Source organism: Ovis aries, chromosome 17 (genome assembly GCF_016772045.2).
Source record: "Ovis aries strain OAR_USU_Benz2616 breed Rambouillet chromosome 17, ARS-UI_Ramb_v3.0, whole genome shotgun sequence".
NCBI classification, from domain to species: domain Eukaryota; kingdom Metazoa; phylum Chordata; class Mammalia; order Artiodactyla; family Bovidae; genus Ovis; species Ovis aries.
The window spans coordinates 52,837,043-52,864,448 of record NC_056070.1 but is presented as its reverse complement, the minus strand read 5'-3'; the positions used below and the strand labels follow the sequence as shown (position 1 = coordinate 52,864,448).

The following is a 27,406-nucleotide window of genomic DNA, read 5'->3' as shown; positions in this document are numbered from 1 at the left end:
TAGTTTTTCCATTGGTCATGAATGGATGTGAGAGTTGGACTGTGAAGAAAGCTGAGCGCTGAAAATTGATGCTTTTGAACTGTGGTGTTGGAGAAGACTCTTGAGAGTCCCTTGGACTGCAAGGAGATCCAACCAGTCCATTCTGAAGGAGATCAGCCCTGGGATTTCTTTGGAGGGAATGATGCTAAAGCTGAAGCTCCAGGACTTTGGCCACCTCATGAAAAGAGTTGAGTCATTGGAAAAGACTTTGATGCTGGGAGGGATTGGGGGCAGGAGAAGGGGACGACAGAGGATGAGATGGCTGGATGGCATCACGGACTCAATGGACATGAGTCTGAGTGAACTCTGGGAGTTGGTGATGGACAGGACTGGCGTGCTGCGCGATTCATGGGGTCACAAAGAGTCGGACACGACTGAGCAACTGAACTGAATTACTTTTTTCTTTTTTTTTTAAGTATATTTGCTGTAAGTTACAAGTGTACAATATAGTGATTCACAGTTTTTAAAGGTTATACTCCTTTTATAGTTATTATCAAATGTTGGCAATATTCCCTGTGATGTACAGTATATCCTTGTAGCTTATTTTATACCTAATGTGTGTGTGCTCAGTTGCTTCAATCATGTCCGACTCTTTGCAGCCCTTCGGATTATAGCCTGCCAGGTTCCTCTGTCCATGGGATTCTCCAGGCAAGAATACTGGAGTGAGTTGGCATGCCCTCCTCCAGGAGATCTTCTCAACCCAGGAATTGAGCAGATGTCTCTGCGGCTCCTGCACTGCAGGCAGGTTCTTTACTACTGAGCCACCAGGGAAGCCCTTATACCTAATAGCTTGTACCTTTTGCTACCCTACCCTATATTTCCCCTCCCCCAGGTAACCTCTCCTTTGTATCTGTGGGTCTGCATTAATTTTTGTTATATTCACTGCTTTGTTGTACTTCTTAGATTTCACATTTAAGGGATATCATACAGTATTTTTCTCTGTCTGACTTATTTCACCTAGAGTAGTGCCGTTTAAGTCCATCCATGTGGCTGCAAATGGCAAAATATTGTTCTCTTTATGGCTGAGTAGTATTATACTGTATCTATTATATATATTATATATATTACATATGCATATATAAATATACAGTGTACAGACCATATCTTCTTTTATCTATTCCTCTGCTGATGGTCACTTATGTTGCTTCCCTTTCTTTACAATTGCAAGTAATGCTGCTATGAACATTGCGATTATGCAAATCGTTTTAAAACTACCATTGTGATAGATGTGACAAAGAAATGGAAAACACAGGGCGCAGTGAAAGTGTGGGAGAGAGGAAATGTTTTGATTAGACCCTCCCTGACAACAGACACAAGGAAAGACTGCAGACTTCCTGTACCGAGTGGTTAAGAGAAAGTGGTGACTTCAGCCAATGTCACTGGGGTCCCTCAATTAGCCAGCAAGGCCAAGTGCAGGCTCCAGGGACACTACTTAGAGTACAATGGGGACTCATTTGTTTCCAACAGAATGTTCATGGGAAAAATAATACTAGGTTTGAAAATAAAGGATTGTTTAGACCCATAAAGGCCAGGGTGGGGATGTTTCGAAAAATTGAAATGCAATCCCCGTGTCCCTCTGTGCTGTGCTGTAAGAGAAGCCCATGGCCCGAGTGCCATGTCATGTCACCATTTGGGCTTCAGTTGACTAGACCAGCCCAGAGGAATCATCCATTCGTTGACTGACAGCTGTAATCTGGCCGGGTACATAAGCTTTTCTCAAAAAGGCACTCTATACTGTATAATAGTTTCTTGGGGCTGCTGTAACAAATTTCCACCACACTTGGTGTTTTAAAACCATAGGAATTTATTCTCTGACAGTTCTGGGGACCAGACATCTAAAGTCAAGGTTTTTTTTTTTTTTTTTTTTTTTTTTTTTTTAAAGTCAAGGTGTTGACAGAGCCGCATTCCTTGTGAAGGCTCAAGGAAGGACCCTTTCTTGTGGCTTGCAACTCTGGGGGCCCCCAGTGTTCCTTGACCTGTGGCCACCTCACTCCATTGTCTTCTCCACATGGTTTTCTCCTCTCTGTGTGTCTCTTATAAGGAGACACACTTGTCACTGGATTTAGAGCTTATCCAGATAATCCAGGATGATCTCATCTTGGGATCCTAAATTTAATTATATCTGTGAAGAGCCTTTTTCCACATAAGGTAACATTCACAAGTTAAGATCTTCCTGGTGGCTCAGACGGTAGAGCGTCTACCTGCAATGCAGGAGACCCGGGTTCGATTCCTGGGTAGGGAAGATCTCCTGGAGAAGGAAATGGCAATCCACTCCAGCACTCTTGCCTGGAAAATCCCATGGATGGAGGAGCCTGATGGGCTACAGTCCATGGGGTCACAAAGAGTCGGACACGACTAAGCGACTTCACTTTCACTTTCACAAGTTAAGGTTCTGGGATTAAGCCGTGAACAACGAATGGGCTGAGGATCACTATCCAACTCACTCCCATAGGTTAGTGACTATTTAGACACAATCATACAGGGGAAGACGCTGAACAGCAACAGTCCGGATAGGGCCTCTCTTTACGGAAGTCTGAACATAAGATGTGCAAGAAAAAGACACTTTTGTTGGAGCTGGGCACAAGCCAAGAGACCCTGAAAGAAGACAATCAGAAGTCAGAACAATGACCTACTGAGACCACATCCTAAGAATGGAGATAATTCTAGAGCTCCTTTCTCCTGTCATACTGTTTTCATTGATGTAAGCTAAAATATAGGGATTCCCTGGTGGCTCAGTGGTAATGAACTCGCCTGCCGATGCAGGAGACGTGAGTGGGTTCGATTTCTGGGTCAGGAAGATACCCTGGAGAAGGAAGTGGCAACCCACTCCAGTATTCTTGTCTGGGAAATCCTATGGACAGAGAAACCTGGAGGGCTATAGTCCATGGGGTTGCAAAAGAGTTGGACATGACTTAGCAACTAAATAACAACAAGCTAAAATGTATCTTTTGTTTTCCATCACATTTTAACATCTTGGGATGTGCCTAACAATAGCTGGCATTTTTTCTTTCTTTTCTTTTGTCTGCACCTGGTGGCAGTTCCCTGATCAGTGATCGAACCTGCACCCCCTGCACTAGAAGGTGGATTCTCAACCACTGGTGTCTTAATTGTTGTGTTTGTGGAGGCAGCAGTCCTGAAGTGATGGACATTGCCTGCCTGCAGGAAGGTGAGCACCAAGAGCATGGGGATCGAAAGGCCCACAATGGGTGTCAATGCCTCAGGGACAGCACTCTTCTCACTCCTGAGAGCCCAGGTGTTGGAGGAGGGGTGAGGCAAGAAGAGGATCAGACACGTTTAGCAACATTCCCATTGGAAGATTCAGAAGGAGGCTCCCTGCATGATCCCTGAGTTGGCAGAAGAGCCAACTGTGGTTCAGTGTTTTAAGAAATGCCACATCATCAGCATTCTTGAGTCACGGAGGACGATGCTCAGTGAAAAACACAGTGTGATTGTGTTGAGGAGTGATCAGAAGAGCCAGATCTAAGCAGGAAGGCATTGTATGAGTTCCGTCACCAGTTTATCTTCATTTTCCCTTTTAATATGTGCTCAAGAGTGACATAGGAAATTAAACAACTGGGCACTAAAATGATATAAAAAATCCAAGACAAAATACCAGTCGAACATTTTCAAAATGATGACATTTTCAAAATTATTTTGCCACAGTGAGTGTACATTCATTTCCTGTCTTTGCGGCACAGAAAGTAATGATGTGTCTTCTACCAGATGGTATTAGGATGTAACCTAAGACAGTATTATCCAGGGACTTCTCTGGCGGTCCAGAGGTTAAGACTTCACTTTCCAGTGCAGGGGGTGCAAGTCTGATCCACGGTCAGGGAGCTAAGATCCCGTGCGCCTCGTGGCCAAAAACCCAAAGCATGAAACAAGAAACATCGTAACACAGTCCATAAAGATTTTTAAAATAGTCCACATTGAAAAAAATAATCTTAAAAAAAAAAGACAGTGTGGTCCCAGACCTCCACAAGGCTTGACAGTTTCCCTAGCAAGCTCATTTCAGGTGCTTATGTAACATTCATCACCTCAGGTAACCCAGAAGTTCCCAAGCAACACAGAGTCAGACAAAAGCTGGACAAGGAACAATGCTTAAACTCAAAGCCTTGTGGGCTGTTAAAGAACACGCCCCAAATCCTGGATTAGAAAGAGAAAAGGAGGCTGGCTTACCTCAAGGACTTACAAGATCCCTCACTGTTTCATTTATTTATTTGGTTGTGCTGAGCGTCTTGTGGGGTCTTAACTCCCTGTCCAGGGACTGAACCTGGGCTACAGCATGAAAGTTTGGAGTCCTAACCACTGGACTGCAAGGGAAGCCCCTCTCATGGTTTTTTTGTTTTGTTTCTCAAGGTGAATTGTTCAGGTTTTCCTTGAGGCTGATGCTCTTTACTATGCTGAAGCACAGACTAATCTCTATCTATTTATTTGGCTGTGCTGGGTCTTAGTTGTGGCCCATGGGATGTTCCGTCTTTGTTGTGGCATGCCAACTCTCAGTTATGGCTGTGGGATCTTCCCTGACCAGGGATCGAACCCAAGCGCCCACATTGGGAGCACAGTCTTAGCCACTGAACCACCAGGGAAGTCCCCGTAGACCAATCTTTATTCCAGTATTTCTCAACCCCTTTTCCTTTATTGCCCCTTCCCTGGTTACCTTTTCAGACTTTAAAAAATTTTTTTACTAATTGTCCCGCTCTGTGAATTTTTTCTTATTGTGATAAAATATATGATAACATGTGTGTGCCTGCTCAGTTGCTTCAGTTGTCCTATTCTTTGTGATCCTATGAACTGTAGCCCACGAGGCTCCTTTGGCCATGGAATTCTCCAGGAGGAATACTGGAGTGGGGGGCCATGCCCTTCTCCAGGGGATCTTCTTGACCCAGGGATTCAACCCATGTCTCTTATGTCTCCTGCATGGACAGGCAGGTTCTTTACCACTAGCACCACCTGGGAAACCCATTTTAAAACTGCATTAACTGCATTCACAATGTTGTGCAACCAATACCATGATCTCATTCCAGAATTTTTGCATCACCCCAAACAAAAACCCCAAACCCATTATTGAGCAGGCCTATTGATTGGAAAAGACCCTGATGCTGGGAAAGATTGAAGGCAGGAGGAGAAGGGGACGACAGAGGATGAGATGGTCGGATGGCATCACTGACTTGATGGACTTGAGTTTGAGCAAGCTCTGGGAGTTGGTGACAAACAAGGAAGCCTGGCCTGCTGCAGTCCATGGGGTTACAAAGAGTCAGACATGACTGAGCAACTAAACTGAACTGATTCTCCCACAACTCCCACCCCCACCCCCCAAGTCCTGGACACTACTAATCTACTTTCTGTTTCTATGGATTTGCCTTGAAATAAGTGAAGAAAGCTGAGCACCAAGGAATTGATGCTTTTGAACTGTGGTGTTGGAGAAGACTCTTGAGAGTCCCTTGGACTGCAAGAAGATCCAACCAGTCCATTCTAAAGGAGATCAGTCCTGGGGGTTCATTGAAAGGACTGATGTTGAAGCTGAAACTCCAATACTTTGGCCACCTCATACGAAGAGTTGACTCATTGGAAAAGACCCTGATTCTGGGAGGGATTGGGGGCAGGAGGAGAAGGGGATGACAGAGGATGAGATGGCTGGATGGCATCGCCAACTCGATGGAGATGAGTTTGAGCAAACTCTGGGAGATGGTGATGGGCAGGGAGGCCTGGCGTGCTGCAGTTCACGGGGTTGCAAAGAGTTGAACACGACTGAGTGACTGAACCGAACTGAACTGAAGTGGTCTTTTATGTCTGGCCTCTACCACTCATCATAACCTTTTAAAAAATATTTTACCCACTTATTTTTGGCTGCGCTGGGTCTTAGTTGCTGGGTGCAGCCTTCCTCTAGTCGTGGGGAGAAGAGGCTACTCTCTGGTTGTGGTGCATGGGCCTCTCTTGTTTCAGAGCACAGGCCCTAGGGTGCAAGAGCTTCAGTAGTTGCGGTGTACCAGTTGCCCCACAGAATGTGCGATCTTCCGGGACAAGGGATAGAACCCATGTCCTCTGCAGTGGAAACATGGACTCTTCACAACAGGACTGCCAGGGAAGTCCCACTTTATTCCTTTTTTATGGCTGAATTATTCTATTGTATATTCAGATGGATGGACCACGTTTGTTTATCCATTCATCTGCTGATGGACTTTTGAGTTGTTTCCACATTTTGGATACTGTGAATAGTGTTGCTATGACCATTTGTTCAAGTGTTTGAACATCCATTCAGTTCTTTTGGATATAGTCATAGGACTGGAATTGCTGTGTTCCTATAGTAACTCTATGTTTAACTTATCAAAGTCCTGCCAAACTCTTCTCCACAGTGGTAGCACCATTTGACATTCATACCAGCAATATATGAGGGCTCCAATTTCTCCACATCCTCACTAATACCTGCCCCCTGGCTTCACCCCATAAAAGGGCAATACCTCACATATACCACGTATTTGTTTGTGTACTGTGGCCCTTTCAAGGACAGACTGTGTCTAGTGAAAACATTTACAGGGGGATCCTAGACTCAGAAGCCTGCAGGAATTTATAAAAACATTGCTGGCTCACCAAAAACACATCTGCCAGGCCTCGGGGCTTGCAGGCTGCCAGGTTGCAGACATCGATCGATTTTATTACAATATATATAGGGTGGGTATAGCATCATTTAGTCCATCATTTCCCTTTTCCTTTTCTGGCCTGTTTCCTACCACAAAAGAAAAAAAAACCACAACACTCTAATAAACATCCTTGTCCCTAAGTTTTGGTATTTTTATTTCTTTGGGATGGATTCCCATGAGTGAGATTAATGGGTCAAAGGGTTTAGTTTCCATTTTAACAGATGTTGCCAGATTGCTTTCCCAAATGGTCACAAAACTTTACATGTACCCTTTCCTCCATATTCCTGCCAGCACTTGAGAGCATCGCTTGTTTTAGTTTCATCAATCAGTCTGATGAATGCACTGTTTCATTGCTCCTTTAATTTCCATTCTTCTGACCACTGTGCAATTTAAAGAGCTTTATATTCATTTGTTGACCTTTTGGTTTTGCTCCTCTATAAGTAATCTGTTCATAATCTAAAGTCCATTTCCGTCTTTGTTGTTTGTCTTGTTCAGGTCAATTTGTAAAAGCTCTTTTTTTAAAAAAAACGTTGATCGATTTAATTTTTACAGAATTGGCTTGCTTTCTTTTTGTAAGATGATGTATCTAGGGACTTCCCTGGCAGTCCAGTGGTTAAGACTTCACCTTCCAATGCAGGGGGTGTGGCTTTGATCCCTGGTCAGGGAACTAAGATCCCACATGCCTTTCCATCAAAAAACAAAACATAAAACAGAAGCAATACTGTAACAAATTCAATAAAGACTTAAAAAATGGCCCACATTAAAAAAAAATCTCTGAAAAAAAAAGATGATATGTCTAACAGGAGAAAGCAATGGGTATTTATTTATTTGGCTGCCCCAGGTCTTAGCTGAAGCACATGGGATCCTCTGTCTTTGTTGCAGCATGCCGGATGTTTAGTTGTATCATGTGGGATCCAGTTTCCTGACCAGGGATCCAACCTGGGCCCCCTGCGGTGGAAGCCCAGATTTTAACCATTGGACCACCAAGGAAGTCCCCATGAAAGCTTTTTAGATAATATCCATTTGGCCTTTGGCTTAATTGCAGAGAAGTGATTAAGACCATTCTTCTCTGGGGCAGGCTGCCAAGGGTCACACCAGAACTTAGTCCCTGACTGGCTATGTGACCTCTACAAGTCATTCAACTTTGTTATGCCCCAGTTTTCTCATCTATAAAGTAATGGTCATCATCAATATCAGGATTCCTACCTCCTACTGTTGTTCTAGACGCAAAGGAGTTAATACAGGTCAATAAGATGGTGCGTGGCACCCAGTAAGTTAGGCAACCATGGTTGGTGACTATTATTTGTATTACAAATATTTTTCCAGCTCCATCATTTGCACTGGCTTTATTTTTGGTATCCCTTGTCACATAAAACATTTTAATGTTTACATAGTCAAATACCCTTCTTTTCTTTCTTAGCTTCTGAGTTCCCAGGCTTGGTTAAGGAGAGCTCCCTATTTCCTTCATGTGAATTTCCTTGATGTGATCATCACAGACATATAACTCACTATGTCCCACACTGAGGGGCATAGTCCTCCCAGCTCCTAATCTCTTTCCTCTTCTCCCTCAGCCCTCCCGGATGAGACCTGTAGACCACTTCACTTCCTGTCTTTCCTCCTCTCCTTCCCCATGTTCCCCACTGAGACCTGTGAAACACTTTTCCTCCCCACCCCTACTCACCAGTTTCTGAAATTTGGTTGAAATAATTTAGTATTTCTTAGAGCTCCCTTGGGCTTCCCTGGTGGCTCAGTGGTAAAGAATCTGCCTGTCACCGTAGGAGCCACAGGAGACATGAGTTCGAACCTTGGATCAGGAAGATCCCCTGGAGAAAGAAATGGCAATCCACTCCGGGATTTTTGCCTGGGAAATCCCATGGACAGAGGAGCCTGGCAGGCTACAGTCCGTGGGGTTGCAAAGAGTTGGACACGACTTAGCAACTAAACAACAGAACCCACAGGGAATGTCCATTTGGTTTCAAGAGTCCTTTTCTGTTACACAAATCCCTCTCTGGAGCCCCTTAATCTTTTAAGTTCTTTTAAAGTGAACCATTTAAAAAAATCTATTGAATTTGTGATAATATTGCTTCTGTTTTATGTTTACTTGGTTTTTTGGCCATGAAGCGTATTGGATCTTAGCTCCCTGACCAAGGATCAGTGCTTCACCCCCTGCATTAGAAGGTGAATCTTTACCACTGGACCACCAGGGAAGTCCCTGGATCCACTTAGATGTAAGATATCCCATGCCTACATTCTTAACATTGTTTTCTCTCTCTCTCTTTTTTTTCTTCTCTTTTTTTTTCAATTTTCCTTTCAGGTTCAGTTGTAGTTTGGTTAGTCTTTTCTCAAGTTGTTTCCATAGACGGAGTCCTGAGAGTTAAAGTCTCTGAATCCTTGACTATTCTCCTTTTGCCACAATAGATGGAAAGTATTTTGGAAACTAGATAGAGGATTCTTGGATTGACGTCCTTTCTCTTCTCTGTCATCTTTCCATAGCTTAGATGAAAATCCAGTCTGATTTTTTTCCTTCATGAATATCTTCTGCTTTCCACTTGACACTTATGTTTATCTTCAAGATTTGGGAATTTTACCAGAATATGACCACATTGGATTTTTATCTCATTAGACCAGTCTGGAACTCAGCGAACCCTTTTATAATTACTTTATTTATTATTTACTTATTTTGGCCACGCCACACAGCATATGGGATCTTAGTTTCTGCATCAGAGATCGAACCCAAGCCCCCTGAGATGAATGGGTGGAGTGGTGGTGTTTGCACAAATTTGTGAATATTCCAAAAAATAGTTGAACTGTACTTTAACAGAATGAATTTATCATTTTGTGGCCTCTTGGCTAAGATCGAGTGTCAGTATCTGTTTTTAGTCGATGTCCCTGGTTGAACTGTGGTTGAGGGCTGGAGGGCAGAGATCTCAGGGAGTTGCATGTGTCTTGGTTGGGTGGCTGGGAATCCAGTCTGTGTCAGGAGCCAGCCTATGACCCAGGACACCATGGTCACCGCCGCCAGCATGCAGCCACTGGCCATGCAGCCAGGGGACCTGCTGTGGCTGCCAGAATCAGCTGCAGACAGTCTCTCTCTCTCCGGCTTCCCTCTGCCAGCTGGTTCTTTCTCCTAGATTCCATTTCATTTCACTCTATCAGGACTTGTCACTACACTGTTGAGATAGAGGGGAAGTGCTGGCTTATTCCTCAGTGGGAAAGATAGGTGAAGGGTCTGGACAGGAGCTTGAATCATGTGTTCTTGTTGTCCTGTCATTCTCGGGCCTTTTAGGTATGTATCTGAAAGAAAGTCTCTTGACTGTAAGAATATAAGAAAGTACACGAGCTAGGCCACAAAATGTTGGTGGTGGTTTAGTCACTCAGTCATGTCTCACTCTTGCGACCCTAAAAAATAACCTGCCAGGCTGCTCTGTCCATGAGATTTCCCAGGCAAGAATAGTAGAGTGAGTTGCCATTTCCTTAAATGACCTAAAAAAAGAAAAGATGAATTTTATAGCATGAGAATTCTATCTCAGTATAAAACGTATCCATATCTGAAAGGGTCCTAGGCCCAGGACTTCTTTCACGCTCTGCATCCCTAGCACCTAGCCAATGAGTGGGAAAGTTGGAATGTCAGTCCAGGAGCATCTGATTTCAAAGGCTGTTCTCTTTCACTTCCACCTCCAACCTTGTTGGTACCAGGTTGCCTGGCAGCAAAGACTGTGCTGAGCTGAAACTTTATTCTTCTTTTTTGGCTGTGCCGGGTCTTAGTTGTGGCACACAGGATCTTCATTGCAGCATGGGGGTATCTAGTTCCTTAACCGAGGATGGAACCCAGCCCCCCTGAATTGGGAGTCTTAACCACTGGATCACCAGGGAAGCCCCAAACTCTCTTCTTTTGATAATTGAAGACTTAAGGTAGGAAAAGAAGGACGATTCAGTTTTTGTTTTAGAAGGATAATTTTTAGGAGTTTTATGTGAATACTCTGTTAGAAATAATAGCCGTAGATAATAAGACTATTCAGCAGTTTTTTTCTGGGTGGACTATAGTTATTTTAGTAGCTTTTTTTTTTTTAATTGTATTTTTGAAATCATGAATTAAATGTCAGCTTTTCTGGGAATCCTAGAGAACAGTGTGATTTTTTTCTCTCATTCAATTTTTTAAAAAACATGCATTTTAATGAATTTTGAGATTGTTTTCCATCATTAAATAAAAGATATGTATTAAGACAAAGCAGTTGGATCATGTTTGCCTATGAAAAGTCAACCTGTCTTTAATGCTATTGTTCTGCTTTCTCTATAGTTGAATTTGTCTGCTTTGTAGCATAGCAGGTCTTATGTGAAATCCTATTCAAATTAATAGGGGATAAATAAGTGGTTTTAAATAAACACCCAAGGCATTCCAGCCAAGCTCCAAAACCACTGGCCAACTGAGGCATAGGACAAAGATAATCAGATGCTATGAGTTTGTTTGGGGGGATACAGATCAGCTCATAACAGACACCAGGGTTTATGTACTGTCTAATTTCCTCTTAAGCTTGCTTTGATTCCAGTGCGGTTCATTGAAGGACTGGAAACAAAACTGGCTGGGCTTTGGAAAGAGATTGGGATAAGAACAGGTGGGAGACAGGAACTCCCCAGCCAGAGGGACCAGGATTCCCCAGAGATATCACCAGCAAGTTAGAAGCTGCTTGGGAGGCAGTGGGACCACTGGGTTGTTTCTAGAGTGTGAGGACGTCAGCTCCCATCAGTGACAAAGAAAGATGAGGAAATAAAACATGTCCCCTCCAAGCCGTCTGGAAGCCAGAGTCAGAAATTACTCAGTTTTCATTTCAAACACAAAAATGACTCAGAATTTTTCAAATATTCTTTTATAGTATCTCTGAGATCTTGTAAACAGTAACTTCAATGTACAACCATTTTCAGTTTGTGGAAGAGACTTCATTTCAACCTGACAACCACCCTCAGACATGCTTCAAACAGCAGCTGGTGATCTTTCTCCACGGGGTTTTAAGAGTGAGGAAAATGTTTATATGAGAGCTACCCAGGCTACAGATGATAAGAAATCACACAGGATGCTGGCTCAGACCTTGTGTGTGTGTGTGTGTGTGTGTGTGTGTGTGTGTGTGTGTGTGTGTGAGCTGCTCAGTCATGTCCGATTCTTAGCAACTGCATGGACTGTAGTTCACCAGGCTTCTCTGTCCGTGGGATTCTTCAGGCAAGAATACTGGAGTGGATTGACATGCCCTTCTCCGGGGGACCTTCCTGACCCGGGATCGAACCTGGGCCTCCCGCGTTGCAGGCAGACTCTTTACCATCTGAGTCACCAGGGATGCCCCTCAGACCTAGTATCCCACCCTAATTCCATTCTCAGACACTGCCTCTGAGGTAGGGATCCTGCCCGACCCAGGAGAGGACTGCGGACAGAGAACGGAGGATGGGAGACAGCTGAGCTAGAGAAGAGGGGCAGTTGCTCTACAGATTTGCCCCAGTTCTTTGTTTTTAATCACATGAAACTCATATAACATGAAACGAACCATTTTAAAGTGAAAAGTTTAGTGGCATTTAGTACATTTTCAGTGTTGTGCAACCGACACCTCTCTAATTCTGAAACATTTTCATCACCCGAGAAAGAAACTACAGGCTGTTTAGCCATTCCCCCTTTGAAGGACATTAGCAGATTGTTCTTCTTAAAAAAAAAAAAAAAGTAAAAGCATTGCAGAGACAATTGAGGCCTCTCATCCATCAAATTTCCCTCCTTCCTTCTACAGAGGTCATCTGTATCCCGCGGTTGCTATGCATCCTTCTCATCCATGATTTTTGTTTTATTACGTATCAATGCTTCCAAAATCCATGTTATTTTGTTCAGTATGTTTTAAACATTTACAACAGTGTTATCACATTGCACAAATCTTTTGGCAGCTTGCTTTCGGCTCCAGATGTTCTGCTCTAGGTTTAACTCTGTTGATGAAAGTAACTCTTGTCCACTTTTTTCCTTCCCTGCTATGTAGTATTCCGACGGGTGCCTGTATTGGTGTTTACCTGTTCCCCTCCTAATGGACACTGGGTTGTCTCCTGGTTTCCACTATTACAAACACTGTTGCACTGATCATCCTTGACCTGCCTCCTTGTGAGATGGTAGCTTTATTAGGAAGACAAGAAGAATCTTCAACAAGGAAGAAAGAATTCAATGACCTGTTAGCTTTGGAAGAAGGGAAACTAACATTCATTAATCCCTTTAGTGCCAGGTACTGTGCCTGAAAGCTGAAGTACATGAGCTCAGTCTGGACCTGGGAGATCCCTCTTGGTAGGACAACGTGAAAAGTTCCAGAAATATTGAGCCCTAATGGGCCAAAGCATTCACCCTACTTTTTACAGTTCATGTTGTTCATCTCTCACTTTGTGTTTTTTCAGAACTTTTAAAGGCAAAGACTCAGGCATACCTCAAGAAACAAGAAAAAAGTCAAATAAATAACCTAACTCTACAACTAAAGCAACTAGAAAAGGAAGAATTGGAGAACCCCAGAGTTAGTAGAAGGAAATAAATCTTAAAAATTAGGGCAGAAATAAATGCAAAAGAAACAAAAGAGACCATAGCAAAAATCAACAAAGCCAAAAGCTGGTTCTTTGAAAGGATAAATAAAATTGACAAACCATTAGCCAAACTCATCAAGAAACAAAGAGAGAAAAATCAAATCAATAAAATTAGAACCGAAAATGAAGAGATCACAACAGACAACACAGAAATACAAAGGATCATAAGAGACTACTATCAGCAGTTGTATGCCAATAAAATGGACAACGTGGAAGAAATGGACAAATTCTTAGAAAAGTACAATTTTCCAAAACTGAACCAGGAAGAAATAGAAAGTCTTAACAGACCCATCACAAGCACGGAAATTGAAACTGTAATCAGAAATCTTCCAGCAAACAAAAGCCCAGGTCCAGACGGCTTCACAGCTGAATTCTACCAAAAATTTCGAGAAGAGCTAACACCTATCCTCCTCAAACTCTTCCAGAAAATTGCAGAGGAAGGTAAACTTCCAAACTCATTCTATGAGGCCACCATTACCCTAATACCAAAACCTGACAAAGATGTCACAAAAAAAGAAAACTACAGGCCAATATCACTGATGAACATAGATGCAAAAATCCTCAACAAAATTCTAGCAATCAGAATCCAACAACACATTAAAAAGATCATACACCATGACCAAGTGGGCTTTATCCCAGGGATGCAAGGATTCTTCAATATCCGCAAATCAATCAATGTAATTCACCACATTAACAAATTGAAAAATAAAAACCATATGATTATCTCAATAGATGCAGAGAAGGCCTTTGACAAAATTCAACATCCATTTATGATAAAAACTCTCCAGAAAGCAGGAATAGAAGGAACATACCTCAACATAATAAAAGCTATATATGAAAAACCCGCAGCAAACATTATCCTCAATGGTGAAAAATTGAAAGCATTTCCCCTAAAGTCAGGAACAAGACAAGGGTGTCCACTTTCACCGCTACTATTCAACATAGTTCTGGAAGTTTTGGCCACAGCAATCAGAGCAGAAAAAGAAATAAAAGGAATCCAAATTGGAAAAGAAGAAGTAAAACTCTCACTGTTTGCAGATGACATGATCCTCTACATGGAAAACCCTAAAGACTCCACCAGAAAATTACTAGAGCTAATCAATGAATATAGTAAAGTTGCAGGATATAAAATCAACACACAGAAATCCCTTGCATTCCTATACACGAATAATGAGAAAGTAGAAAAAGAAATTAAGGAAACAATTCCATTCACCATTGCAATGAAAAGAATAAAATACTTAGGAATATATCTACCTAAAGAAACTAAAGACCTATATATAGAAAACTATAAAACACTGATGAAAGAAATCAAAGAGGACACTAATAGATGGAGAAATATGCCATGTTCATGGATCAGAAGAATCAATATAGTGAAAATGAGTATACTACCCAAAGCAATTTACAAATTCAATGCAATCCCTATCAAGCTACCAGCCACATTTTTCACAGAACTAGAACAAATAATTTCAAGATTTGTATGGAAATACAAAAAACCTCGAATAGCCAAAGCAATCTTGAGAAAGAAGAATGGAACTGGAGGAATCAACTTGCCTGACTTCAGGCTCTACTACAAAGCCACAGTCATCAAGACAGTATGGTACTGGCACAAAGACAGACATATAGATCAATGGAACAAAATAGAAAGCCCAGAGATAAATCCACACACATATGGACACCTTATCTTTGACAAAGGAGGCAAGAATATACAATGGAGTAAAGACAATCTCTTTAACAAGTGGTGCTGGGAAAACTGGTCAACCACTTGTAAAAGAATGAAACTAGATCACTTTCTAACACCGCACACAAAAATAAACTCAAAGTGGATTAAAGATCTAAATGTAAGATCAGAAACTATAAAACTCCTAGAGGAGAACATAGGCAAAACACTCTCAGACATAAATCACAGCAGGATCCTCTATGATCCACCTCCCAGAATTCTGGAAATAAAAGCAAAAATAAACAAATGGGATCTAATTAAAATTAAAAGCTTCTGCACAACAAAGGAAAATATAAGCAAGGTGAAAAGACAGCCTTCTGAATGGGAGAAAATAATAGCAAATGAAGCAACTGACAAACAACTAATCTCAAAAATATACAAGCAACTTATGCAGCTCAATTCCAGAAAAATAAACAACCCAATCAAAAAATGGGCCAAAGAACTAAATAGACATTTCTCCAAAGAAGACATACGAATGGCTAACAAACATATGAAAAGATGCTCAACATCACTCATTATTAGAGAAATGCAAATCAAAACCACAATGAGGTACCACTTCACACCAGTCAGAATGTCTGCGATCCAAAAATCTGCAAGCAATAAATGCTGGAGAGGGTGTGGAGAAAAGGGAACCCTCCTACACTGTTGGTGGGAATGCAAACTAGTACAGCCACTATGGAGAACAGTGTGGAGATTCCTTAAAAAATTGCAAATAGAACTACCTTATGACCCAGCAATCCCACTGCTGGGCATACACACCAAGGAAACCAGAATGGAAAGAGACACATGTACCCCAATGTTCATCGCAGCACTGTTTATAATAGCCAGGACATGGAAACAACCTAGATGTCCATCAGCAGATGAATGGATAAGAAAGCTGTGGTACATATACACAATGGAGTATTACTCAGCCGTTAAAAAGAATTCATTTGAATCAGTTCTGATGAGATGGATGAAACTGGAGCCTACTGTACAGAGTGAAGTAAGCCAGAAAGAAAAACACCAATACAGTATACTAACACATATATATGGAATTTAGGAAGATGGCAATGATGACCCTGTATGCAAGACAGGAAAAAAGACACAGATGTGTATAACGGACTTTTGGACTCAGAGGAAGAGGGAGAGGGTGGGATGATTTGGGAGAATGGCATTGTAACAGGTATACTATCATGTAAGAATTGAATCGCCAGTCTATGTCTGATGCAGGATACAGCATGCTTGGGGCTGGTGCATGGGGATGACCCAGAGAGATGTTATGGGGAGGGAGGTGGGAGGGGGGTTCATGTTTGGGAACGCATGTAAGAATTAAAGATTTTAAAATTTAAAAAATTAAAAATATATATATAAATAAATAAAGGCAAAGACTCTGAAGTCGGACTGCCTACATTTGTTCCCTCAAACATTGTGCCCTCATACATGCCTGCGTTTGGCTCATCTCTTACAGGTTGTATGACCGTGGGCAAATTATTCAGACTCCCTGGGCCTCAGTTCCCTTATCTGTGAAATGAAATAGCACCTACCCTATGAAGTTATTGAAAGAATGAAATGAGATCATCCATGGAAAATAGAGTAGTGTCTGGCAGACTGCACGGAGCAAATCTTAGATATAATAATTTATGGCGATCAAATGATGAATGGGGGACTTACCTGGTGGTCCAGTGGTAAAAGCTTCATGCTGCCAAGGCAAGAGGTGTGGATTCGATCCCTGGTCAGGGAACTAAAACCCCTCTCTGACAGTCTATCTTTGCCTCATGTTCTTTGACTGAAATAAAAAATTGAATCAATACCATTTTCCTGACCGAAGCATTGTATTCCAAAGAAGGGATGTTCTGTAAGCTGGCTGAAAAGAAACCCTCTGTTTTTTAACCTGTTAACATCGGTTCAGTTCAATTCAGTTCAGTCGCTCAGTTGTGTCCAATTCTTTGCAACTCCATGGACTGCAGCACGCCAGGCCTCCCTGTCCATCACCAGCTCCCAGAGTTTACTGAAACTCATGTCCATAGAGTCGGTGATGCCATTCAACCATCTCATCCTCTGTCGTCCCCTTCTCCTCCCGCCTTCAAACTTTCCGAGCATCAGGTCTTTTCCAGCAAGTCAGTTCTTCACACAGGTGGCCAAAGTATTGGAGCTTCAGCTTTAGCATCAGTCCTCCCAATGAATATTCAGGACTGATTTCCTTTAGGATGGACTGGTTAGATTTCCTTGCAGTCCAAGGGACTCTCAAAAGTCTCCTCCAACACCACAGTTCAAAAGCATCAATTCTTCGGCGCTCAACTTTCCTTATAGTCCAACTCTCACATCCATACATGACTACTGGAAAAACCATAGCTTTGACTAGACGGACCTTTGTCAGCAAAGTAATGTCTCTGCTTTTCAATATGCTGTCTAGATTGGTCATAACTTTTCTTCCAAGGAGTAAGCATCTTTTAATTTCACGGCTGCACTCACCATTTGCAGTGATTTTGGAATCCCAAAAAATAAAGTCTGTCACTGTTTCCATTGTTTCCCCATCTATTTGCCATGAAGTGATGGGACCAGATGCCATGATCTTTGTTTTCTGAATGTTGAGTTTTAAGCCAACTTTTTCACTCTCCTCTTTCACTTTCATCAAGAGGCTCTTAAGTTCTTCTTCCCTTTCTGCCATAAGGGTGGTGTCATCTGGATATCTGAGGTGATTGATATTTCTCCCGGCAATCTTGATTCCAGCTTGTGTTTAACCCAGCCCAGTGTTTCTCATGATGTCAACATCAGTAGGCAATTGTTTTCTCTTCTTTGCAGTTGCATTGGGAATGTCATATACTGTTCCCAGTGCCCACTCATGCCTGTGAATCCCTTTCAGGGTGTGGCCAGAGCACCCAGTATATCAATATTTGTTAAGAGCCTAGAAGTGCTTGCCTTTCATAGGACAGGGTCGTGAGATTGTGATCAGGCCTGATGTTTGTAATGCCACATGCAAACCTCTTCTCACTGAAGAGACAGAGAGTGACCAAGTCTTAAATTTGAGCCCCAGGAGAATCCAGCACTGGCTGCACAGTAGCCACATTTCAGCTGTCATGGAAGATGCAAAACAGTGAACAGAGTGTCACGGCCAGGTATTCACCATGGCTAAGCCTGCCAAAGAATATTCCTTGGACTTGAGTTTATTAAGTAACATATAACATTACAAAGATTTTTAAATCTCTGGGAAGGCCTCAAGAAGGGCTCTAGAACTCATCTGGAGAGCCACATCTGTTTGGGTTTGGGACAATGTGAACTGTTATTTCTTCCTCAAGGTTGGCTGATTACCTCTGTGTTCCCCAGAAATTTTGGAAGCAAGAGAACCGAGACCAACTTTGCTGAAGGCACAAACATACTTTTTAAATGAGTGACCTAGATGGCAGTCCGAAATGTTATGGTAGGAACAGTTGCCAAAAAGCATGTCTTAACATAAACAGTAGTTTAAAAATACCCCTTTGGGACTTCCCAGGTGGTCCAGCAACTAAGACTCCATGCTCCCAATGCAGGGGTCCTGGGTCCCATCCCTGGTCAAGGAACTAGGTCCTACATGTTTTAACTTAAAGTTCACATGCCACAACTAAAGATCCTGTGTGCTGCAGCTGGGCCTAGCACAACCAAATAAATAAATAAAAATATTTTTTAGAAATAACGATAAATAAAAATACCCTTTAGTGGTTACTAGAGGTCGGGGTGGAGATGGAGAAATTGGATGAAGATAGGCAAATGTACAAACATCCAGTAATAAGATAAATAACTCCTAGGATGTGATGTACAACCCCATAGATATAATTAACACTGCTCTGTGTTATAGATGAAAGCTGTTAAGGGGATAAATCCTAAGAGCTCTAATCACAGGAAACATTTTTTCCTATTTCTTTAATTTTGTACCTATATGAGATGATGGATCTTCACTAAACTTATTGTGGTCATCATTTCATGATGTATGTAAGTCAGATCATTATGCTGTACACCTTAAACTTCTGCAGTGCTGTATGTCAATTATATCTGCGTAAAACTAGAAGAAAAAAAAGAGAGACTTTACATAGCTGCTGCTGAGAGTTGTCCTCCTGACCCTTTTATAAAGTGTGGTTTGGGACCAATCAGATTCTCTCAAATGAGACTCTGACCTGAAAGACACAGGTATTGAGGTTGACTCATGTTTATGGTTAAGAGCTGGAGTGAAGAGCTGTGAACTGGTCTCCTGGGTCTGCCTGTGCCTGATTTAATTCTCTGTTAGTTTCTGTGAGATACATCACAATATTTCTTCTCTTTTTCTTTTTCAAGTTAATATAAGTGTATCTCGGTTACTTCATCCTTAAGTACCTGGAGTTAAACAATTACAGTAAGGCATCTTTCCATGCCATGAGAGAGAGAGAAAGGATTTTCCAGTAACAAACAGCTCAGCTTCAACCACTAAAGAATTTCATCAAAAATTTCTTTCCAATTTGAAAAAGTCATCAATTTTAACTAAAAGATGGGGGAGCAGGAGATGACCCATATCTCCATTGATTTGTAAATGGTCAATTGCCAGTACTTAGTGCTTCACCACGGAGAAGGCAATGGCACCCCACTCCAATGTTCTTGCCTAGAAAATCCCAGGGACGGGGGAGCCTGGTAGGCTGCAGTCCATGGGGTCGCTAACAGTTGGACACAACTGAGTGACTTCACTTTCACTTTTCACTTTCATGCATTGGAGAAGGAAATTGCAACCCACTCCAGTGTTCTTGCCTGGAGAATCCCAGGGTCAGGGGAGCCTGGTGGGTTGCCGCCTACAGGGTCGCACAGAGTCGGACACGACTGAAGCGACTTAGCGGCAGCAGCAGCAGTGCTTCACCAAGGCACATTGTTGGTCAAATCCCTCAGCTAAAGACTGATTACAGAAGCAAGGCAGGGGAAGAGAGAAGTGAGCTGGGGCCTGAGGGACCTTCTGTGAACTGCAGCTGCTTGCTGTAAGTTCCATAGACCATAGTTAGGAAGTGTTTTGAATATTAAATCAAAAGGCATGTTTATACCAGGTGCAGTTTAAATCCCCTCCCTTCATGCAAGGTGCCCTGGGGCAGGCAGGCTAATAAATTCGGAAAGGCAAAGGAGTTCATAAAGTCAGAAACAAACATGATTTTGTACCCCTGATTTTATGGTTCTGGACATAGGGGTAATTAATCTCCTGAAGCTTGGAAGACGTTGTTTGGGGGCAGCTAGCGGGAAGTCCAACAGAGAGTGAAACTCATGGAACTCATGACCCCCAAAACTGGGATCTTCCAAAATAAAGAGAAATCAGTGAAAAAGAGATGCATAAATGATGATGACTGGCCCTTCCAATACATATATAGATACACAGACATGCATACCTAGAGTTACACTCACACAAACATTGTATCACACACAATTTGACACTGAATAGACCACATCATTGGTTTAGCCCAGAACATTATTGCTAGCTCTCATTTTTTTATTTTTAATTTTTTGCCTGAACTGTGCGGCATGTTGGAGAAGGAAATGGCAACCCACTCCAGTGTTCTTGCCTGGAGAATCCCAGGGACGGGGGAGCCTGGTGGGCTGCCGTCTATGGGGTCGCACAGAGTCGGACACGACCGAAGCGACTTAGCAGCCGCAGCGGCAGTGTGGCATGTAGGATCTTATTAACAGTTCTCCAACCAGAAACTGAACCCATGCCCTGGAGTGGAAGGGTAGAGTCTTTAACCACTGTACTGCTAGGGAAGTTGTGTTTGCTCTCTGTTGGCATTCTCCTGGACAGGAAACAGAATTTAAGAGATTGCTCTCTCTCTCTTTTTTCAAATGGAAGTGTAGTTGATTTACAATGTCGTGTTAGTTTTGAGTACATACAACAAAGTGATTCAGTTATTCATATATATATATACATATTCTTTTCCATTATGGTTTATTATAAGATATTGAATATAGTTCCCTGTGCTATACAGTAGGATCTTGTTGTTTATCTACTTTATATGTAGATAAACATAGTATATAAGTAGTTTGTATCTGATAATCCCCAATCCCTAATTTACCCCTCCCCCATCACTTTTCTGCTTTGGTAACTGTACATTTGTTTTCTATGTCTGTGAGTCTGTTTCTGTTTCATAAATAAGTTCATCTGTGTCATATTTCAGACTCCACATATGTTATCTGCAGGATCTGTCTTTCTCTGTCTGACTTACTTCACTTCATATAATAATCTCTAGGTCCATCCATGTTGCTTCAGATGGCATTACTTCATTATTTTTTATGGCTGAATAATATTCCATTGCATATAGCACACTGTATTGTATATTCATCTGTGGGTGGACACTTGGATTGCTTCCGTGTCTTAGCTATTGTGAATAGTGGTGAACATTGGGGTGCATGTATCTTTTCAAATTTGAGTTTCGTCTGAGATGTGCCCGGGAGCGGGACTGCTGTGTCATGTGGTAACTCTATTTTTAGTTTCTTAAGGAGACCCCATATTGTTTTCCACAGTACCTGCACCTATCTACATTCCCACCAGTGGTGTAGAAGGGTTCCCTTTGGGAGACTGCTCTCTCAATAACTATTGTTGATGATCAAGGAGGATGATAGGAAGATGATACTAAGGAAAAGTCAGATGGACAAGTGAAAATCATCACTAACCTCATCACCCAGGTAGAATCAAAGTTAAGGCTGCAATGTATGTTTTTCTAATCTGTTGTTCCAGCCATATATGCATAGACAGATTTTAAAAGAGAACAAAGATCCTATCTTGTTTTTAACCTCTTTTCCCTTTAATACGGTGTGATCTTTTTCTCAATTCTTTTGTTATTTTCACACAACAGGGTTCTTTACCTAACTGGGTAGAAGACTCCACACTCACCATGCCCAGTCATCTGACCTCACCTCTGTTTCTCACTGCAGTGGGTTGACTTGGGCTCCCCAAAAGCTATGTCCACCCAAGATCTCAGAACGTGACCTTATTTGGAACAAGGGGCTTTGCAGATGTAATCTTTGCAGATGTAATTAAGGGAAGGATGTCAAGCTGAGATCATCCTGGGTTGGGGTGGTCCCTCAATCCAGTGGCAAGTGTTTGTATAAGAGACAGAGAAGGAGAAGACACAGAGACATGGAGAAAAGAAGGCATGCTGAGACAGCGGGGGGCCTGGGACCCTTTGCTGCAGTGCCAACACTTAGACGAATGTCTCCTCCAGCAACACAATACAAGAAGCTATGGGGGATTAAAAATAACTGTGTTCCTGTGCAGTTGGGATAAATTATGGACAAAAAGATACAAAAAAGATCAAAACCCAACTGCCACTTCTGAAGAGGTGGGATCAAAAGCAGGGTGATGTGCATGCCCCCTGCATACACACCACGAAAGGGGTCGCAAACCATCTAAGCCACCCCTCTGGAATGACCCCTGAACACACCCTACCTTCACCCCATATAAGGAACAAGCTCACCCCTCTTCAAGGAGCAAGCCAGCAAGAGAACCTGTTACTTGCTGTCACTCCCCACCTTGTGCCACAAGGGCCCTAATAAAGCCTTGCCTGAATTTCTTGTCTGGCCATTTATCAATTTCTGTCGATTAAGAAGGCCAAGAATCCTGGTCCATAACAATGTGAAGATGGAGGCAGAGACTGGAGTGATGTGTCTGCAGGCCCAGGAATGTTAAGGACATTCCTGATAGCCCATAGAAGCTAGGAGTGAGGCATGAGGTGGATTCTCCTCAGAGCATCCAGAAGTAATCAGTCCTGCTGACCCCCTGATGTGGACTCCCGGGCTCCAGAACTGTCTGAGAATACTGTTTTGCCTTTTTCCCCCAAGTATTTATCTATTTTCACTTTCAGCTGTGTCGGGCCTTAGTTGTGGTGCATGGGCTTCTCTCTAGTTGCAGAGTGTGGGCTTAGCTGCCCGGTGGCACATGGGATCTTACTTTCCCAACCAGGAATTGAATCCTTCATGTCCCCTGAATTGGACGGTGGATTCTTAACCACTGGACCACCAGGGAAATCCCAAGTTTTCGTTTTTTTTTAAGCCACCAAATTTGTGTTACTTTGTTATGGCGGTCCTGGGAGACCAGCAGGCTCACACACCCGAGGGCCTCTGTATTTACCATCCCCTCTGCCTAGAATGCCCTTCCTCCAGATGCTCACATTGTTTGCGCTGTCTCATCATCCATGGCTCAGCTCTTGGTCACATCCCAGTCATCCCAGCACCACGCCTCTTTTAGCCTGTCATCCTTCTTTGTTGGCTTCATGGTCCTCACAGTCATCCCAAGCTTCCTTTCCATTTATTTGTTTACCTCTTGTCTGGCCACCTCCCCGCTGTGAATGTAAGTTCTAGGAGAAGAGGGTCTCAGGGAATTTGTTCCTTGCTCTGTTTCCACCAACCACTCAGAATGCCACAGCACACTGTTGGTGCTTAATACATAAAAACTTGATGCCAAGCAGGGCCCTGTGGGGCTCCTGGGCACAAGGACTTTCTGTTTCCCCCATTTCCTTGATTATAGAAAACAGCTTTCATTCAGCCTCCGCAAACTTCCCTGAGTTCCAATGGGCAGACCCAAGCACTTGTTAACTAGAGAAGGAAGGAGATGCCACACCAGGCAGAAACAGTCAAGAGCAGCCTTGGGGCAAGGTCCTGTTTCCCCATTGGGGAAACATACGACAATATCTTTGAGCCATTTTGCTGACACTGAAACTCCCTCCAGGTGGGAGAAGTTAACGATTAATGATGTTATGGTGCCCACCAGCATGCAGACACCATACTTAAAGGCTGATGGTGCTGACTCCCACTTACTTCACCACCAACCCATCAGAAGAATGTCCACAAGCTGATCATGCCCTCCTCTTTGAACAATTACTGTAAAACTTCTCACTATCTTCCCCAAATAGGGACACACGGTTTTGAAATCGTTAGCCCGCTTTTAGCCCCCTTTGCCCGGCAAAACAATAAAGCTCTTCTTTTCTATCTCACCCAAGTCTCTCTCCAAGATTCGATTTGGCACTGGTGTACAGAGTAACTGAGCTTTCAGCATCAAGCTGATGGGATGAATGAACAAAAGGACAAATGTGAGTTGTTCGGTTGTTCTGAACAAATAGGGGTTTCACAAACGGGTTCCCTGCTGACTCATGCATCTGAGGCTGGCGGAATCCCTGCTTTCCTCTGAGCTCTTCTCTGATCGTCTCTTCCTCTTTAAGAAAGATGATCTCTGCTTTTAACTTTCAGTCTCTAGGAGTTAATTGAAAAATCAGACAAGCAAACTGCTCAGAAAACACTTCAGAACCTCAAAATATCCATCTTTCTTCCTTTTCTGCCATTCCACTGGGGCCAGGAGTCTGAGTATCTGCCTTCCTTATCGGCATCCAAGTCACTATGTCAAAGCAAGCCTCATCTTGCTAATGAACAATGAGTGGAAATGAGCATGTAACAGAAACTTGGACCGATTACCACCTCAAACCAGTACATCTCCTTTCCTTCCCAGCTTTGGGAACTGAAACCATTCTGTAGGAAGGTCTCTCTTCCCCCTCCTATGCAAAAATCCCAGCCTGGCCAGATTCCTTTTTTTGATACACAAATACTAATAGCAGCATTCACCATACCATTAGCAGTATTAACCACCCCCTAAATAAAAGCAAAGTCCTCTTGCAATCCTGTCTGTACTGCCCTTCCAGATTAAATCACTTTTATTTATTCCCAACTCTTTCCCATCCTTGTTCTAACGCATATGTAATTTTTGACTTAACTACCTCATGTTGTGGCTCAGATTCCACATCCCTTTCTTACACTTTACAGTATATGGTATTTTTTTTTTCTTCCAGGGCACAGTTAACCACCCATAAAGGTCTCCGCTTAAGTAAGAAGTCCATGTCTGTGAACCATCACCCAGACACAAGCAACACCAGACTATGTGTCTCATATCAAAGTTTATTGAAGGGGTAGATTTCTTATAAGAACAGAAACACAAGCAAATGAACCAGGAGGAAATCTCTCCCCCCTCTAACCATAGGACAGCATTTCCCTTTGAGTGATAAAAGCAAACAGAGATGGGAAGCTGCTTTCTCCCTGGAGCCTTTTTAACTGCTCAACCTTCAAATTAGTGTAAACAGAAGAGGAATGGATTGGCTGCAGGTTGTAACATAAATGTCATTTCCTTTTGCTTAGTAACACTGTTCTGCTCAGATCCTCCTGGGGCAAAGCCCCTTCTTACCACCACTGGAAACTCAGATACTAACGGAAGCTCATGAATCTCTCTATCTGGTCTGTTTCTGCTAAATCATGGCTGAAAGAAGGATCGGTTCCACTGAACCCAGGTGACCTCCTGGCTTGTTTCATGATGCTTGGGCTCCCTTCAGATGCAATAATTCCCCTCCAATCACAGCTTTCCTTATCCCAGTGGGAGCCCACAAGAAGCTAGACATTGCTCCAGGAGCTGAGAACCAAACAAGTCTCAGGCAGGTGACAGGAAGAGGCCTGTTGAGTCCCAGGTGCCAGTGGGCCTCTCTGTGGCTCCAACACTCCAGCAGCAGAAATGTGGACAGTTTTGCCATCTTCAGTTCTGCAAGTGTCCAAGACTGAACAGAAATCTTAGACACCTGGAAGCTTCATCCTCCATTCCCCAAGGTTCCTGTGGAGACACGCCACAGGCAGGCAGCCCACGCTGTCACACCGATGCCCTAAATCTGCTTCTCCGAATCTGGAAGTTCTGGGAAACCACAGACCAAGGCTCTGTTATTCCGTGCAGCAGCCAAACTGCTTCTCCAGAAATCCTGGTCCTTGATGATCTTCTCCCTTCTCGGATTGGCTTTTTTAACTGGAGACTGGATTCAGATAAGAGGGGCTCTGCGGCTCACTGAGATTGGACATCAAAGCCTCGGGAACGTTCTTGGTAGTGCTCAGATCCCCTGTGAGCTCGGCGCTGGTGCTGCGGTTGTTATCCAACTCATCCGGGCCCTTCCTCTGCAGGCAGCGGTTGATCAAGGTGGAGAAGAAGTTGGGGAAAGATGGGCTGGAGAAGTAGTACACCAAAGGGTCCAGCATGCTGTTCATGTAGGTGAAGCTGAGGGTGATGTAAAACGCCAGGTCCACTGAACGATAGATGTCACAGTTTTCCGTGCCAGCCTTGCGCAAGAGCCAGAAAATATGTATGCGTACGGCCACGCTGGGCAGGAAGCAGATGATGAAGACAATGGCCACCACCATGATGAAGTTGATAGCCCGCTTGATCTTGGCGTGTCTGTTCATTTGCCGCTGCCGTAGGCTCCAGACGATTCTGACTGAGCAGAACAGGATGATGCCCAGGGGCACGAAGAACTCCAGGAGGAACATGGCATCGTGCCAGCGGAAGGCATCGCAGATGCTGAAGCTGCTGCACAGTTTCGAACCCTGATTCTCGATCAACCTCGTTCTGTACAGGAGGTGGACCGTCAGGCCAATGGTGATGCCCCACAAGAGGCAGGAGATGATGCCCGCTGTCCGATTGGAGATCTTGTTCAGGGCGTGGTGGGGATGGACCACCCGGAAGTACCTATCCACGGCCACCACAGTGAGGAAAATGATGCTGCCCTGGCGGTTCATGGCCAACATGAACAGCATGAGCCGGCAGGGGATCTCCCCAAACTTCCAGTCCCACCTCCGCACGTAGTTGTCCGCCAGGAACGGCAGGCAGATGATCAGGAGAAAGTCAGCCACGGCCAAGTTGAACAGGAAAACCCGGCTGGCTTTCCAGGACTTGAGGTGGAAGCAGAAAATCCACAGGGCAAGGCCATTGCCCAGGAGCCCGAACACGAACTCCAGCCCCACGACCGGCGGCAGCACTTTGGCAATGAAGTCATCACGGAACACACAGCAGTTCTTTTCGCCTATTTTCAGAAAATGATTCTGCAGTTGGGAAGGGTTCATGAGTGAATCGCGTTGGCGCCAGGGAGCAGCTCACCTAGTCAAGGCTCGGAGAACGAGGTGCAGGTCTGAGTGACGAACCTGTGGTTCAGCGCTTGCCTTTATGTCATGTCAGAGTGTTGAAACAGATGACTGAATGGTTACCAGGAAACTACGAAATCGCTTTAAGAAAAAAAAAAAAAAAAAAAAAAAGAAGCCAGCAAGGCTCTTGTGCAACCTGCTGTTTGCATAAACAAGAAATAAAAAAAAAAAAAATCCCCCCGGGGAGACAGGAACCCAAAAAATTTTCTAAATGTAAAGAATATGCTTGGGCAAGCCGACTGTCATTGTGAATTACTGAAATGTGTAAGCCTGTGTGCCCGTATACTGAATACTTAGCACAGGAGAATTAATTCATAGTCATGTGGTTGCCTTGCATAATGAACAAAACAACAACAGCAATATTAACTTACTGTGCTCAACAGAAGCATGAAGAATTTGCATGGAATATTTGCAGGCATGTGTTTTAAGAAATGGTAGTGTGTGTGTGATTTTTGAGGGGGGTCAGAAGGCCAAG

General features: G+C 43.3%; 1 protein-coding gene across 1 annotated transcript; it reads right to left on the bottom strand.

Annotated features, from left to right (window-relative positions):
- Positions 1-24,859: 24,859 nt before the first annotated feature.
- Positions 24,860-26,924, bottom strand: HCAR2 (hydroxycarboxylic acid receptor 2). The gene has a single exon (XM_004023416.6). It carries the CDS (start codon positions 26,851-26,853, stop codon positions 25,762-25,764), a length of 1,092 nt encoding a protein of 363 aa, XP_004023465.2. The 5' UTR covers positions 26,854-26,924; the 3' UTR covers positions 24,860-25,761.
- Positions 26,925-27,406: the final 482 nt, after the last annotated feature.